Below are 15,726 nucleotides of genomic sequence, written 5' to 3' on the forward strand. Positions count from 1 at the left end.
ATTTGCACATAATATAAGAAGATTGCCTAATCATGCTTTTTTTTTAGAAAAGAAAAAAAAAAGTTAAAACATTCTTGTTCTTTTAGTCCTGTATGCAAAGCAAGATGTCCATTTAATGACTTGACTATCCAAAGGTCAGTTACCAAATTTGGTCAACAATGGTGCCATCACAGCCGTCAACATTCTTGTCACTGTCAAAAGCAACAACTGTCACCTTGCTATTATCAGAAAGGGAAGGCAACTGGAATATTCGCCATGTAGATTCTATTTACAGCCTGCCTTGCATCCAAAAACGTCTTCCAACGATTATACATCGAGCTTGATAAAGATTAACCCAAAGGCAAGAAGAATGTCCAGTTAAACGCTTACTTACTCAAGGTTAATTTTCAAAGCCAACAGCAGCATTGGGAAATCCCACCTCAAAGAAGCAAACTGGGTTGAATGAGAAGCACTTTTTAAAATACCTGTCTGGTGCATTATATGTACTTATGACTCATGCAATGAAAGACTCCCCAAAATTTTTGTTGGCCACCACACAGAAACCTTGTCACAAGGAACTAGTTTAAGAGACAGCAATCTTGCATCTATCCAGCAAGAAAGAATAATTTCAGTATGTACAGGTCATATACACTGGAATATGTCACTCTGCCATACAGAACCCTAGGAAATTAAAAAAAAAAAAAAAAAATCATACTTACAAAAGATATGCAAGCGGCCAGCAACAAAATTCTAACTAGTAAGTCTTCAAATTGTTCAATCACAAGCTCGAGTAAGGTTTTTCCTGCAATATGTAACAAAGCCATTGAGTCACGCACATGTACAAAAATTAATTATCAACAAGAATTAGCAGAAGATTTCATAACCATGCTCACCTTCCTCTGCCGGCAGCTCTGTTAGTGGAAGATTTTTCCAGGAAGCATGTGAAAGAAAAGAAATCATCAAAGAAAACACATTAGAGCATTATCAGGCATCCACACCAGATATTCTTCCTAAATTGCACGCTCAGCTGAGTTGGATTTGACAGACACACTGAAATCCTCGCTCCGGCTGCTCTTTTCACCAGAGTGTGTGAATGGGCCTGAGAGTTTTGCATTTTAAGACACATAAAGGTTCGCAGGAATGTGCCAAGGGTTATAATTCAGCCAAGTCATCACTCCAGCCAGCTGTGGGACTTCTGCTGTTGCTGCACACAAAGGGTCAAAGGCTCAAAACGCTCTTCAAATGCTTTCTGACAAAGCTTTTCCTCCACATTCACTTCAAAAACAAAAAACACAAACCATCAAACTTGGTTAAAAATATTTCAGATTCTTTCCTCCATTTTAAGGGTATGTCCTTATTTCTGCTCTCCCCTTTATGTCCCTGCAACTAGATTTAGTAACCCAAGAGGCATAAAAGCAGTGTTAAAGCTAAAAAAACACTTCCACCGTGTAATCTTCTCATAGATTTTCATTTTTACACAAGGGCAAGGGAGTTCATAAGGGACTAGGACAACCAAGAAGTGAGGATTTAAAAAAATCGACTGAATTTTGTGTCCCGACTGGAGAGACTATAAAATAAGGGGCTGAAAGGCGCTAAAAAGCTGGGGAAAATGAAGGTCAAGACGAGGGAAAAAAAAAAAAAAAAAAAAAAAAAAGGCAAATCCCAAACGCCAAAGCGCTTCATTTCAGAATGGAAGAAGGTTTCCCACCGTAAGGGTGAAAGGGAACGGAGGTGACACCCTCCTCCCCAGAGCAGCCCTGCAAGCTCGGGATTGAAAGAAACCCACGAGGTGGAGTTCAAGTCAGCCATCTTCTCTCCCTCGCTCCTATTCCGGGTCCTGGAAGAGATGCCGGCTTTGCCAGTGCACACGCGTTAGGCCTCGCACAGGGCCCCGGCAAGGATGAGGGAGAGCAGAGAGGGCTGGGGAAGGGAGCAGAGGGGGAAGAGGGCGAGCGCCGGCGGCAGCATCCCCGCGGCCGGGCCGCCTCACCTACCGTTGGAGCCCCATTTCTCCTTCAGCTTCTTCACTTGCTCGAGGCTGAGCCCGGTGCTCTCGTTGACGCCGAAATAAGCCAAAACTTCCTCCACAGTCTTTGTGTGCGCGTTCTCCATGGCTGGGGCAGGGAGCAGCAAATGGTGCCGTGCCTCGCCTCTTCCTCCTCCCTCTCCTCCTCCTCAGCGGCGGCGGGGGCGGCGGCGAGACCCCTCCTCAGCCCTCACCACCCCCGTGCTATCACCATAGACCCTCTCCCGCAGCAGAGGGGCCCGAGCACACCTCTCTCGTCGCGGAGGAGGCCGGGAGGGGCAGGAAAAAAATTAAAAAAAAAAAACAAAAAAACAGGGAAAGCTGCCCTTAAAAAAAAAAAATTAAAAAAAAAAGCCCCCACCCTCCCTCCCACCCCTCACGCCTCCGAGGGAGCCGAGCCGCCTCTCCGGCGGGGACGAGGGACTTCGGGCGGGGAGAGCGCGGGCCCCCGGAGCCGCGGTCGCCTCGGTGCCGCGGCGGGTCCCTGCGGGGATGGGCCGCGTCCAGGTGGCCAAGCGGCCTCTCCGCTCGCCTCAGCGGCTCCGAGCCGCCCCCGGTAACGGAGGGCGATAACGGCGCGGGGGAGAAAAAGCCGCAGCTGCCCCGCTGCCCGCGAAGGGTCAGGATCGCCCCCTTCCTTCCTTCTCTAGCAGCCCGCTCCCCCCCGGCCGGCCCAGGCCGCTGTCGCCGTCACGGCTCGGGCTCCCCCGCGCCCGCCGCTGCCTCCGCTCGCTCCGGTCGCACGGCGGCGGCGGCGGCTCTAATGTAACTCGGGGGCCGCCCGGCGCTCTCTCGCCGCCGCGGCATGTGGACGCCGCTCATTGGCGGGGCCGGGGCGCGGGGCGGGCATGCTGGCGGCCCCGCCCGCGGGGCGGAGGCGATGGCTGCGGCGCGGCCCCTGCGCAGCGCGGTCCCGCTGCCGCCCGTGCTCCCGCGCGGGGCCCGGCGGCGGCTGCGCCTCACGCCGCCGTGGAGCCGCTTCCGCTGCGCACGGGGACAGCCCCGCAGGTGCGGTGGCCGCTTTCCCGCCGCTTTCCCGCCCCTGTCCCGGCCTCAGCCCGCGGTGAGGGGGAGCGGGGCGGCCTGAGGGGAGCTGCCCGCCATTGGGGTCTTGGCGCGGAGCTGCACCGGCGCGTGTCGCGACAGGAGCGCCAGCCGTCCTGTGAGCACTGCCCTCACCCTGTCGTGATTGCAGCCTCATCCCGTCCAGGGGTGAGTGTGGGGTTGGCCCCCGCCTCAAGGAGCATCATCCGGTCAAAGGGTGACTGAGGCTGGCGCGCTCTGGCGCGACAGGAGCATCATCCGGTCAGTGTGAGGGTGAGGCTCTCCCAGGAAGGCCGTAGATTCTCCCTCTCTGGAGACATTCCAAACCCACCTGGGCGCGTTCCTGTCTCGCCTTGCCTTGGCAGAGGGCTGGACTGGGCGATCTCAGGGGTCCCTTCCAACCCTAAAGACTGTGATTCTGTGGGGCTGCACCGGCCTCTGTCGCGACAGGAGCCTCATGCATCACGAGTGTGCAGAGGTGAGGGCCGTGTGCCGCGGTGCTGTGGCGGGGGTCGCTCCCCAGAGGTCGTGCCCTGCGCTGGCACTGAGCAGTGTCCCCAGCTGCCGTCGCACACATCCCGGTGACAGCACACTCAGCCCCGGCGATAACGTGAGGAGGAATAAACTGCACGCTGTGATTTCAGCGCGGCTGTGGGGTGAGGTACCAGCTTTCCTCAGCACCGTGTCTCGGCCCTGGCACAGGCACAGGAACCGAGAGAGAGCACAGAAAATTGACTGATCCGTCCAATCCCACCCGGTAATTTATGGGAACTTCAGTGAACACAAACCAAAGAGAAATCGGCACCAACTGACATTAATACACCTGCAACACACACGCACAACACAGCGAGCCGATCAGCATAAACACCTTTAAAACTTGGTTCCAAGTGATGTTCCTGTGTACATATGCCTGTGCAAATACCAGAGCTGGTCCCTACATGTGTGCTGGCTTACATAAATGCAGATCCTACCTACAATCTGCATTTCCACCACTTACAAACCACCCACAGCACCATGCTATAAGAAACTGATCTGGAATGAAATATCTCAGTCTTACCTCTGTGCTAGAAAAGGGATGGAGAGGGGACAGCCCATGTAAAATTATGGTGTTCTAGGGTATGTGTGGCCCTATAGCCTTTCTAACAAAAGTGCAACTGCTCGAAAAGACTCCTCTGTGAATGGCCAAGGTCCAAGGAAGGATAACTTGACAGCCTACACTTCACAGGGCAGTTCTGAATGAAAATTCCTGAGCTAGATCTGATGACCTAGTTCAGGTAAGGCAATCACTTATTCCATGCCATGCCCATATTAATTTCATCTTGCTTATCAGCAGGATTAATCAGCATGGGCAAAGGTTGCATCAGTAGAGTTATGTTGCTTTTCATACCTCACACTACACCTAAACAGACTTAACTTGTTACAGAGGTGAGGAATGTCAACATGACAGGTGCATATAATTTATACAATTTACTGTAATTTTTTAACCAGTTTTAATAATTTTCTTGATACGGCATGAACCTGTGATGCCACCATCCCCAAAACATGTACATATGCATATGCAACATTAAAAATACATTATTTACACAATAATTCCATATGGAATAATGCCAGCTACTTGAATTAATGTATTTCAATAACAGCTCGATATATCTCTATGAGTAGTTTCTTCCCTTCTACCACATTAATAAAACCTGGATTATATATAAGTTTTTTTTGTAAAAATACATTTACCAAGCATTATTTTTACACACAAGCATATTTACTAGCCTTCATGTACAAGTGCACATGTAATTGACTTGAAAGTCCTGCTTTTCATTTTCTTACTATTTTAAAGTAATACAATTAAGCATCTGTAACAATTCTCAAAACAGAATGATACTAGAAAGAAACCCAGGTCGCATTTCATTTTATTTGTATTTCTGTGTTTTATTTTCCATGTCATTCTTGGTTTCCTTTTTGTGCCTGTTTCCTAAAGACCTTATGGAAAATTATTTTAAGCATACCAGAGGCATGGCACATGCAATTAGATCTTGGCAGAGGGTAGAATAAAGTAGTTACTGTGTTCTTTCTATCCAACTTCTTAACAGGAGGAAATGGTGCTAGGAAGGCAAGAGTCTGAATTCTAGCAAATCCTGGAGAACTCTTGGCATTCTCTGGAGTTCACTAGTTCAGCTACAGCTCCCATTCGTTGTTTCTCTCTCGTCCATTCAGTAGAGAGAACTTGATTCTTCCCCCTTTTTTCCACCCTAGATAAAATCTGGAAAGAACCTGGAAGCACAGTCCTCTGCCTGTGTTTATTTCTGTCACGTGTTCTATTATGGCTCAGTGAATTTTGAGAGAAGAATTACTGAATTAAGGGCTGTTCTACAGTTCTTTCTCTTCCAGGGTAGAATAACCTCTGCATTTCCTTCACAGTCCTTTCCCTGTCCTTCCCTAGAAGTGCAGGACCAGTGCTGCTGCTGAGGATTCCTTTGCAGGTGATCCCTTTCAAATCCTCTGACAGCTACACATTTGAGAAACATTTGCAGATACAATTCATGGTCTAGACAGCACAGTGCAGAAGGAGCTACAAATACCCATGTAGACACTGCAGCAGAAGCAGTACCTGCTAAATTTGGCATCACTTGAGATCATACAAATTTAGAATTGTGAGTTGAAATCAGTGTTGTTTCCCATCGCTCTGCAAGGATTCATAAAGCTTTCCATGACATTTGTCTTGTCTCTTAAAGAAGATGGTTATCTAAAGGACATGTTTAGCTGAAGATGGCTATTTTGACCCAAATCAATATGACAGCACCTCAGCTCTGCCTGAAGCAAAGAAGCTCATGAAAGCTTCCAGGCTTCCAGCAGGTGCAGAGAGCTTTGCATTCTCCATTTTTAAGGAAGGAAATAAATTCATTTTGCTGCTGCAAAGTTGCAGTTTGTCATTAGAGTGGAACCCCTTAGAGTGGTACCTGGGAAAGAACCACAACAAAATGGGGCAGTTTTGGCCTTGCTGAGATTCCATGCACATAATGGAAGTGTAGATTCATACATTTGGCCTACTACCTTTTTTCACTGTAATATATTAAGAAGAAGCAGCCAACACATCAGGCAGCAGCATTAAAACAGTTCCTGTAATGCTTACTAATTGAAGTAAATGGGAATTTGGCCTGAGAGAGGACTGCAGGATGCTTTCCTTCAAATTGCAATAACATTAAGTCATCCCTACTGCTGCAAAGCAGATTCACAGCAGAGTTGCTGGTCATAATGTGAATTGTCTCTTGCTGTACACAAACACATATGTTTTGTAGCTCAATTTTCAAACAAGATTAATAGTTTTGAGTGGAGCTAAACTCAGCATGGAAGAGCACAACATAAAATGCCAGTTGTTGAGCCAAAACACGTGGATGCTGACCTGCAATAGGATCTCTTTCAGTGAATGTAGCAAAGTGAGAATATTCTGCTTAATTGTGCCAAATTATGTCATGATTTTTGCAGACTGGCTAATTGCCTAATGGGGCTTATGTTGAGACCACCAAACTCACTGCTCTCATCACCCTGGCTGATTTCAAATACAAGTCTTCATGAGTGACAAATGGGAGCATTGTTTCTTCCTCCCACAGTACTATTTTATTCCTCTGAAATTACAGTTATTAAAATGTTTCAGCCAGTAGAAATTTACTAAGGCATATTAAAATGCTGCAAAAGTGCTGTATCAAAGTGGAAAGGTTTTAAATCTGCAGTTCTGTCATAGGATAATGCAGTTTAAATATAGTAACTATTTTTTCCAGTCAGTTTGCTCTTTGAATTCAAGGTATTATGTCAAGGGTTTTTTTTTTCCCCTCTCTCCCCCTTTAAGAAGCTTATAGCTTAAACAGCAAAACGCAAAAAATACTGAGATGAAACAGTTACACAAACCCAGCAGAGGAATAAGTGATAAAATATGAGTTTGAATGTTGATAATTAAGATGATCTGAGTTTATTCTGAATAATTTTTATTCCTTGGCAATGTGTGTTCCTGTATCAGCAGCAGGTAGAATTTGGCTTCCACAGAGACTGAGAGACTGTGAACACAAAGGATGGTGTTGCTGGAACTGGATTTCTGTTCCTGCACAAAGAGCTCCTTGCTGCCTTGGAAGTGTAAAGAGGCAGAGAGACAGAGTCTGATCTCAGTGACAGTAACTATGAGAGATCACAGACTGGCTTGCTAGGTTTCTTATTTTATTTCTATATCTTATTCATGATCATTTGGTTCCTCTCAGGAGACTCCATGGGAGTATTTGCCACAAAAATCTCCATTTCTCTGCTTGGAAAAATCTGTGTATCCCATACTTGTGTCAGTAGGAGACTTAGGTGTATGGGAGGGAGAAACATTTTATCAGAACCAACGTCCATCATACATATCTGAAAAAATAATTTCTCCTTATTTTGATGGTGAGTCAGTTCCCTGGAAAAGAAATCAGCTGGACTGTTATTTTAAAAAATGCACATCAACTTTAGAAATAAAGCACTGGTTGGTGCCCACATGATTTGAATTCTTATCTCATCCTGACCTGATTTTTCCATATAATCACAGTCTAATTCTAATTAATTTGGCAGCTTGCTGCAATTTTTTTTTCTTGTGTAAATATTCCTTGTAGGCTTCTGGATCTCAGTTTTGCTCTCTGTAGATGGGACTGGGAGCTTCTAGGGGGCTGCATGGCCAAGCACAATGTTTAGAAAATGGTGTTTTGTTGTTTGTAGGGTGTTACAGAACTGCCCTGTGTTTTCTCTCTGTAACAAGGTGAGGAGTGTCATAGCTGTGATCATGTTGTGTAGTAGTTACCTGCAGAACTTCATACTGAGAGTGCACTCAAGAGTGCAACAGAAAGTTGAATTACTTTACTGGTGGTCGTGGGCCACCAATTCCTGAGCAAAGGAGTTACTCAGGCTTTGTGCAGGAAGACTCTGGTTTAAGTGAACCTGAATTACTTGGTTTTAAAACTTGGTTTTTTAATCTCTTGACCCTTTCAGAGGCATTAATCAAGGTGTTTGTACAACAATAAATATTTCCCTTTTTCCAGAGTTCTTGCATGGTGCCACAAACAGTTCCACCATGGCATGGGCTTCTGCCATTCCATGTATTTGCTGAATCACAAGGAAAAGTCACACTCTCTCTGACTTTTCAATATTGAAAGGAAGAGATGTAGGTGCACTCCATGTAGGTGAGTAGCAATAATGTAAGACTGAACAGCTTTTCTTACTCATGGAGATGACTCCATTTTCAGGCACTGTTTAGGACTAATGACACATGACTACCACTTTTCTTAGACTTCTGACACTTTGTGATATGACAAAGCTGAAGTTTCTCTGTTGCTGGTGGAGGATTTCCTCCAAACTCATAGGTAGTTATTAGTAATACAGTGAAGTAGCACACTTCAGTTTTCAGACACTGATAAAATTCTTGTATGCTGTTAAACCATCTCCTGTATTGGTTAGGGGTATATTAAATAGAATTTCCAAAATTCTCTTTAATATAAAATTCTTTTGAGGTAATTTTTTTCTCTCTGTCATGAAATAAGACAAAATGAGGGATTGAAACCAAATACTCTTTTTGGTTTACCAGTTAAAGTCTTCTAGTCTGAACCCTCAGAAATCTGTGTAACCCACAATCCACATGGGTTTTGTTTTTTAAAAGGCAATATTTTTGTGGTAAGATTAGTGGGTACAGTGTGTCTGTCACCTTTCCCTACCTTTCTAAGGTTTTCACAAATGCTTCCTAACACGGGCTATTCAGGAGGAAAAAAACCTGCTGGACTGCCTTCATCCTCTATTAATGTGACTCTAACCAAACCTGAACATGTTTTTCTTTAGTGGAATAAATGTTATATTGATCTCCTATGCTTCCATTTCCTCACCTCATTTCTACCACTTAATACAATCTATCTAGGTATTTTACAGAAATGACAGGTTTTCAAAGGGGTTTAAGCTCCCAAATTACCTGTGGTAGGTTTTGATCGCTCACAGAACAGAAATTCTTACAGTTTATCTGCCAGAACTCAATGCTTCCAATATAAGACATCTGCTTTTTTATGCATAGATTTATTATATGTCAATGATGTTGCATGTGAACTCAAATTATCCTGACCTACAATTCTTGTTCTATTTCAAGGTTTTGAGTTTCTAAAAGATTGTTTAACTCCTGGGTGTTTTTTTCCCCCCCAGTTCTGTTAGAAAAAGAAAACCTCCCCTGAGTCATATTTTAAAAATACTGTTAAGCTCTTAAAGCTGTTTCTGCTCCCATGTCACAGAGCATTATTGAAAATATATTCATTTTTACCACCTACAATTGCTCAGATGGAGAACTTAAAGAAGTCTTTTCTAGTCTCATATTGAAACTCTGCTGGCAGCATTCTTGTTCCTAGAAGTGAGCTACAGTGATTTTCCTGCACTGTGCAGGTTGGGTTTTTTGTCAGAACAATGCTAGTGAGCTTATAATTTGATATTAATAACATTAACACATATTCTTATTATTTACAATAATAATAGTAGTGCTGATACTGTTTGCTGTTACTTGATTAATTATTTGCATTTGCAGCTTCTAATCAAGGGTCTCAAGCATTTTATAAACCTTAAAGAAATTAAAATTATGTTATAAAATATCCTTGAGGGAACAAGATTGTCATCCCCATTTCACAAAAACGAGAGCTGAGGTTCAAAGTCACAGTCACACAGTCTATGGCAGAACTAGAAATAGAAATGGTCTCCTGGCTCCCAGTCCTCTTTCTTCTCCTGTCACCCTAAATAGTTTCTAGTGTAGTTTTGTAAGACATTTATCACATGATTTTCAAAAATCGTGTCCTATTTGTTAAGGAAAAGTAAAAAATAATTTTTAAAAATATAAAAAGTGATAAAAAAGAGACTATCTAATTTTTGCATGAGGTTGCTGAAACGATTTTAGCCATTTTATGGGAGATGCCATCCAAGTTTCATGAGTTAATCCTGACCATAAGTACACCTAAAATAGATATCTTTGCCTCCAGCTAATCAACAGGCTTACTGCCTAAATAATTTATGTATAACCAACTAGTGGAAACTAGATCTTCTGTGATTTCCCTAGACACATATTCTGCATGTATCATGTATATCCTTGCCTATTTCTGATATTCATTTGAAATTCAGTTGGGACATTTCAGAACACTTTTGTGCTCCAGCTGTATAGCTCTGAGAAAAAGCCAGCTGGAGACATAATACAGAATCTTTGAACTGGGCAAAATGATGTTTAGAATCCAAGTGCATAGTAGATGAAGATTCTGACTTTTTTCTTAACCAATAATGCATTAAAATGTTAAGAAATGCAGTTCTAATTCTAACACTGGTTCATGTGGGTAAGCACTTCTTGTCTCTGCCCTACAAATGGCATTTAGTATCAAAATTCAGTTACTATATAGTGATAAATGAATACATATAAATTTATAGAGATAAATATATCAGAAGATGATTAAATAAAATGAAAAATTAAATAATCTAATTTTCTTGCTGGAAATGTGAAGAACATGCAGCACCACACTGTGCTTTTTGAACACATTTGTATAAAGTTGCCTTCAATGGAGTAGTGAAAAGAAGCTTGGATTGAAAGAGAAAGCAAAAGCATTATCAGACATTGTCCTGCCATATCTGACTGCAAATTCTAGAATCTATAGCTGAAATGGAAGGTGCAGTACAAACTGTTTATCCAGGGCTCATAGCTTTTATCCAGAATTCCTAACTGGAAAATATACTCTGTCTCTTGTGGATGGCAACTGCTAAAGCCAGTTCTTGCTCCCGTCTGCTCTGTGTGCCAGGAATGCTGCGGACTGTTTACTGCTCTTGTTGAGACTTGCTGCAAAATGAGGGCCACGTTGTAGCTTCCGTCAGCCGTGCAGGAGGGGGAGGAGGAGCACCAGGTACTCCAGGAATAATTTAGGTGTGGCAGCCAGAAATCTTGCAGCACTGAAAGAACACAACCAGCATTCTTGCTACTCCACTCCTGGCTGGTGCTGCCTTCACATGGGGAGTTGTGGCAGCACTGAACTGGAACAACCCTTCTGGAGCTCTTTGTACCCGTGCAAAGGGAGGGAGAAGCACTGTTGTTCCAAATCACATCATTTTCCATGCACCTCTGCCTCCCCAGTCCAAAAATGCACTTTCCTTCTCACAGTGAGCAGTGTCACCGTGCTCCTGTGTCCTGGTGTTGCCTGGGACAGAGTTAATTTTCCTGCCAGTATCTGCTAGAGTGGAGTGAGTGAGGGGCTGGGTGGTGTTTGGCTGCCTGCTGGGTTAAACCACCTCCTATTCCTGTCTTTGCATATTCCATCTCTGCACACTTGCAATTCCTTCAGGCCTGGGCCTCGGGGCAATGTGTAGAGTTCATGTACCATCCCCAAATGTGAACTTTATAACCTTGCAGATACAAGAGTCTGCTCATTTCAAATGTCACAGAAAAAAGCTAAGAAGAAAGACAAATGAAAATCTCATTGAGAATGGTGAAGACATGAATTGTTTCTGGCCTGTGTTCACGCAGCACCTGTTTATGACAACTGCGGGAAGGGATAAGTGGATTTGCTAATTCATATTTGCTCTGCAGAATTCCCTGGTGCTCTGCAAATCTGGGAGATCTCCTCTGATTAAAGTGACTTTTAAAGGCAAGCACCACTTGGGAAAAAAAATGTCCAATCACCAAGCTGTGGGAATCTGGCAGGTATTCCTTCAAAGCCTGGGGATGCTCATCTTCCATAAGAAAACTTGGAGCATTCGGTATTTTGATGTGTTGAGACAATTTTTGGGTGGTTTTGTGATACCTGTTAAGGCCTCAAAATACTAGAATTTGGGGCATTTTATAGCCATTTTATGCTGGATGTGCTGCAGCCATGAACAGCTTCTGTTGCTTTTATGTTTCTTTCTGTACAGACATTTTGGCTGATGGGAAAGAGATGTCTTTCCATGTGGCATGGGATGTATGCAGCTCATCTCAACTCCTACTAAATGTGATGTCCATTTTTTTTTTTTAATGAAACCCCTAATATCCTATCCATTAACAATCTTGGCTTGAAAAACTGTGGTTGCCACTGGAAACCATGACTTGCCAGTTAGTCCTTTTGTTTGATCCTGGCTGACACAAGACTGAGTTTTGTTACTCTTTCTGTACATTTTGATTCCTTCTGAATCATCCAAACAAGAGGCCTGAAAGCTATTATACACCAAAGTAGTACCAGTAGTTTATTTTTTTTTTTACTGTTTTGGCTCAAAGAAGCATCAATTCAATTATTCTGATTAGGAAAGAGGCTCAGTTAAACTCATTCTCACATCAATTCGATGAGAGAACATTCTCCTTCTCCTAAGTGCAATGAAATAAAAAGCAGAAATTGAAGGGGGCTTTGGGTTGGGTAATTTTTGGTTTTGTTTTTGGGGTTTGTTTGTTTGTTTGTTTGTTTTGGGGTTTTTTGTTTGATTTTTGAGGAAAAGACTATAAAAATCTCAGGCTATAAATTCACCATGACAATGAAAATATGTGTCAGATTTTGGGATGGGTTGGCTTTGTGTCAGTCACTCTCTGTACACTGGACCATGTGTTGGCTCCATGAACCTTTTTTACTTTATGCTGCCATAAGCTTTATATGTCTGTCCTCTCACAAGCTGAATAAATGTCATGTAGGACATTCTGTCCTATCTGTCACAAGTGCTATTGTGTGTCTGGATCCATATTGGATTAGTATTGATGAGAGATCTCAGGTATTTTATTCAAAATGTGTATTAAGGAGGATATATAGAAAGTATAGATATAAAACCAGACTTCTTTTGGAAATAGATGCATTAAAGCAGTCTGTTCAAACATATTTAGGAAGATAATTTCCTTATTTCAGAGATGTTTAGGAGGGGTTTGACATTTTTATTAGTAATTGTTTATTCTTTGATGAGTAAACCAGCTGTTGTGACTTTCACATGACTATGCGCGGATCTGGGAGAAAATTTCCTAATAAATACTTCCAGAAAATTCTAGAAAAAGCTGTTCCAGACATAGAAATGCCTCAATGTCACCTCCTCCCAGACTAAAAAGTAAGATGCAAGATAGGCAAGACAGGAATCTCCCTTTTCTGAAGGCGTAGAGTTTCCACATTTAGCTCTGGAGTTTCATGGCCTTCCACCTGCCACTTGGCAGAATGGTGACCATTTGTTGGCTTGCAGGGCAGTGTCATTTCAGAAAGAAATTCCACTTGAAATGGAGAAAGTGACCATTTTTGTGAGGCATAGATTCAGTTACTTACATGACAGCTGCTTGCAGAAGTAAGCCAAGCACTTAAGAGAATTATTTTAAAGGGGCAAAAATTCTCAACAAACCACTCAGCCTTCTTTTAGCTGTATTCACACAGAAACAACAAATAATTAATTGAGGCCAAAATACGTGCCGTGCTGAGTTTGCATTAGCTGGAAGGTTTGGAAATAATTAAGAGCAAAACTGTTAATACTCCATTTAAATAGCTGCTGCCTATCTGTCCAGTCTGAAAGCCCAATCTGTTGTGCTCAATCAGCTTTCAGCTGCTACTTGCCAGCAGCCTAATTCCCCAGTCTTGTCTCTGTGCTGTGCTTGTGCATTCCACTACCTGCTAAGTTAAACCCCGCTGTCCTGGTGCTGCATGGAGATTTCCAGTGCTATTCCAACCATCCACACTGGGTCAGAATATATCCCAAACCTGGGGTCTGGGTATCCACAGCAGCATGCCTGGTTCCAGTGGAGCACCACATGGGGAAAGGGGAGCAGCAGCTGTGTGCTTTAGCTCCCAGGATTAGGGCTGTGCTCATTCATACCATTCTCTGGGCATTTATGCAGTTTGGACAAGCTGTTGACCTGCAATATTTCCACCTCTTTTTTGAAGTGATCTAATGCAGAGTAAGTTGCTCCTCCAAGCTGATGTTAACCACAGCCACACTGCAGGTTGATAACATTATCTCCATTTTCCTACATCTCTTTGCCCTTGAGTTGCATGTTCAATACTTTGGCTGATCATTTATATTGCAAGAGGATTAAAAGGAAATTGTACTTCTTATTGTTTAGCTTGTGCAAGGTTCTGTGGAAATTGAGAGTGAGGCTACAGGGGAGTCTCTGCTTAGTGACTCTGACAGTTCTAAAGCTGTAGGGGGATGTGGAAATACAGTGCAGTGAGAGGTGTTTGCAGCAGAAGAGGCATTTTAAGCCTCAAACCTGTACCACCAGTTCTTTGCTGAGAAATGTGTATGAAAAATGACAAAGTTCATTGCACAGGCATTTGGAAGGAACTAAAGAGCAATCCACTGACCTTTGCAGATTAAGTAATGCATGCTGTCATAAGGAAGTGCTATTTGAGCACCAAACAGCAAATGTACACACTTATCCTTCATTAACCCCTCCCTGGAGGCAGTCAGGATTTCCTGATCCCAACGTGGTTGGTGTTCTTGGCATCTGGGGTGTTTCCAGTGGGCACAGCACTTCTCTGAGCCTGTCAGAGGGTGCTCGGTGCTCTGCCTGCCTTTTTGTCCCCAAAAATGTCCCCAGGCAGGAAAGAGGGAAGAGGCCATGGCATGGGTGTGCAGGTGCAATACTGACGGCTCTGTGCTCGGCTCCTGGGTCCAACAGAGGCCTCAGTGCCTGACTCTGTGTGCCTCAGTTTTCACTGAATTAAATGGGACTCAAATGTTTGCATAATACACAGAGAAACTTCCACTTGAAGGCAGCAGCAAAGAGCAGTTTTGATGCTTTTGCAGAACATTTATATTGCAGAAAGAAGACATGAATGAAAATGAGCCATGTGTATGATTCAATATTTGAGTGCAATAAAAGTTAAATATATTCTTTTTTTCTTTTATAATTTGTTAGGTCATTTATTTAATTTATGGGGCAAAAATATAGAAAACTTTTTTTTTTCCCTGGAGAATGAAATACTCTGTTCAAGTACAAATGAATATGTCACATTCTTATATGATTTGCAAGAAAATGAATTAGTGTGTCTCTCCTTCTCCAGCCTTTCTTTCATTTTTCCAATTCCACAGGAAGATTATTTTCAGATTAATTGTGTTGCTTTTTCTTTATGTGGCTTGTTGCACACCGAAATAAATTTGCCATGCTCTTGCTAACATAGTGTTTTTAAAACTACTTTTATTTAGAAATTCTTGGTACAACATTACACATTCTCAAAAATTAAATCAGTGAAAAAGAAGAAAAATTCTATTCATTAGTCTTAGCATTTAAACCCATAATTGTGTGTCAGATGTGGGGGGAAAAAAATTGGAGCTCTCCAGAGCCCCTGGACAAGAGAAGTCACTTTACCAGGACATTCAGATAATTTATCTGAGTGACTCACTAAAAATGCTAGATAAGACTGAAATTTGGAGAGGCTGAGCACATCCAGTCACAGCCTTTGGATTATCAAGAATAAATCCAGCAACTGGCATGTGAATATGTTAATGCTGTAGATTCTAGCATGGAAACAGGAAACTGTATTTATGAGGCAAAATATATCAGAGATTAATTCAGTTCTATATATAATATATACATTTTACAGATACAAAATCTTTGCCAAAATATGCATAATTTGCAAGTACACTGAAGTTAGAAAATGCCAGAATAAAGGTTGCCTTTCCATGCATATGCCCTGAAGGCATCTTTAATTACAAGATTCCTGGCTTATTTTTCTAACACTGAA

At 42.8% G+C, this 15,726-nt stretch overlaps 1 protein-coding gene across 3 annotated transcripts in view; it reads right to left on the bottom strand.

Moving 5' to 3' along the window:
- The window catches only part of ATP2A2 (ATPase sarcoplasmic/endoplasmic reticulum Ca2+ transporting 2), a 43,813-nt gene extending 41,516 nt beyond the window's left edge, over positions 1–2,297 (bottom strand). For all 3 annotated transcript variants that reach the window (XR_008439791.1, XM_053993403.1, XM_053993402.1), the window contains exons 1-3: positions 1,974–2,297; positions 873–890; positions 699–781 (exon numbers count right to left, since the gene is read on the bottom strand). Coding sequence is in view for 2 of the 3 variants with exons in the window: in XM_053993403.1 (XP_053849378.1) it covers positions 699–781; positions 873–890; positions 1,974–2,091 (219 nt within the window). In the remaining variant the exon portion in view is untranslated. The remainder of the gene's footprint in view (positions 1–698; positions 782–872; positions 891–1,973) is intronic.
- Positions 2,298–15,726: the final 13,429 nt, after the last annotated feature.

The sequence above is a fragment of the Vidua macroura genome, chromosome 18 (genome assembly GCF_024509145.1).
Source record: "Vidua macroura isolate BioBank_ID:100142 chromosome 18, ASM2450914v1, whole genome shotgun sequence".
In the NCBI taxonomy this organism is placed as follows: Eukaryota; Metazoa; Chordata; class Aves; order Passeriformes; family Viduidae; genus Vidua; species Vidua macroura.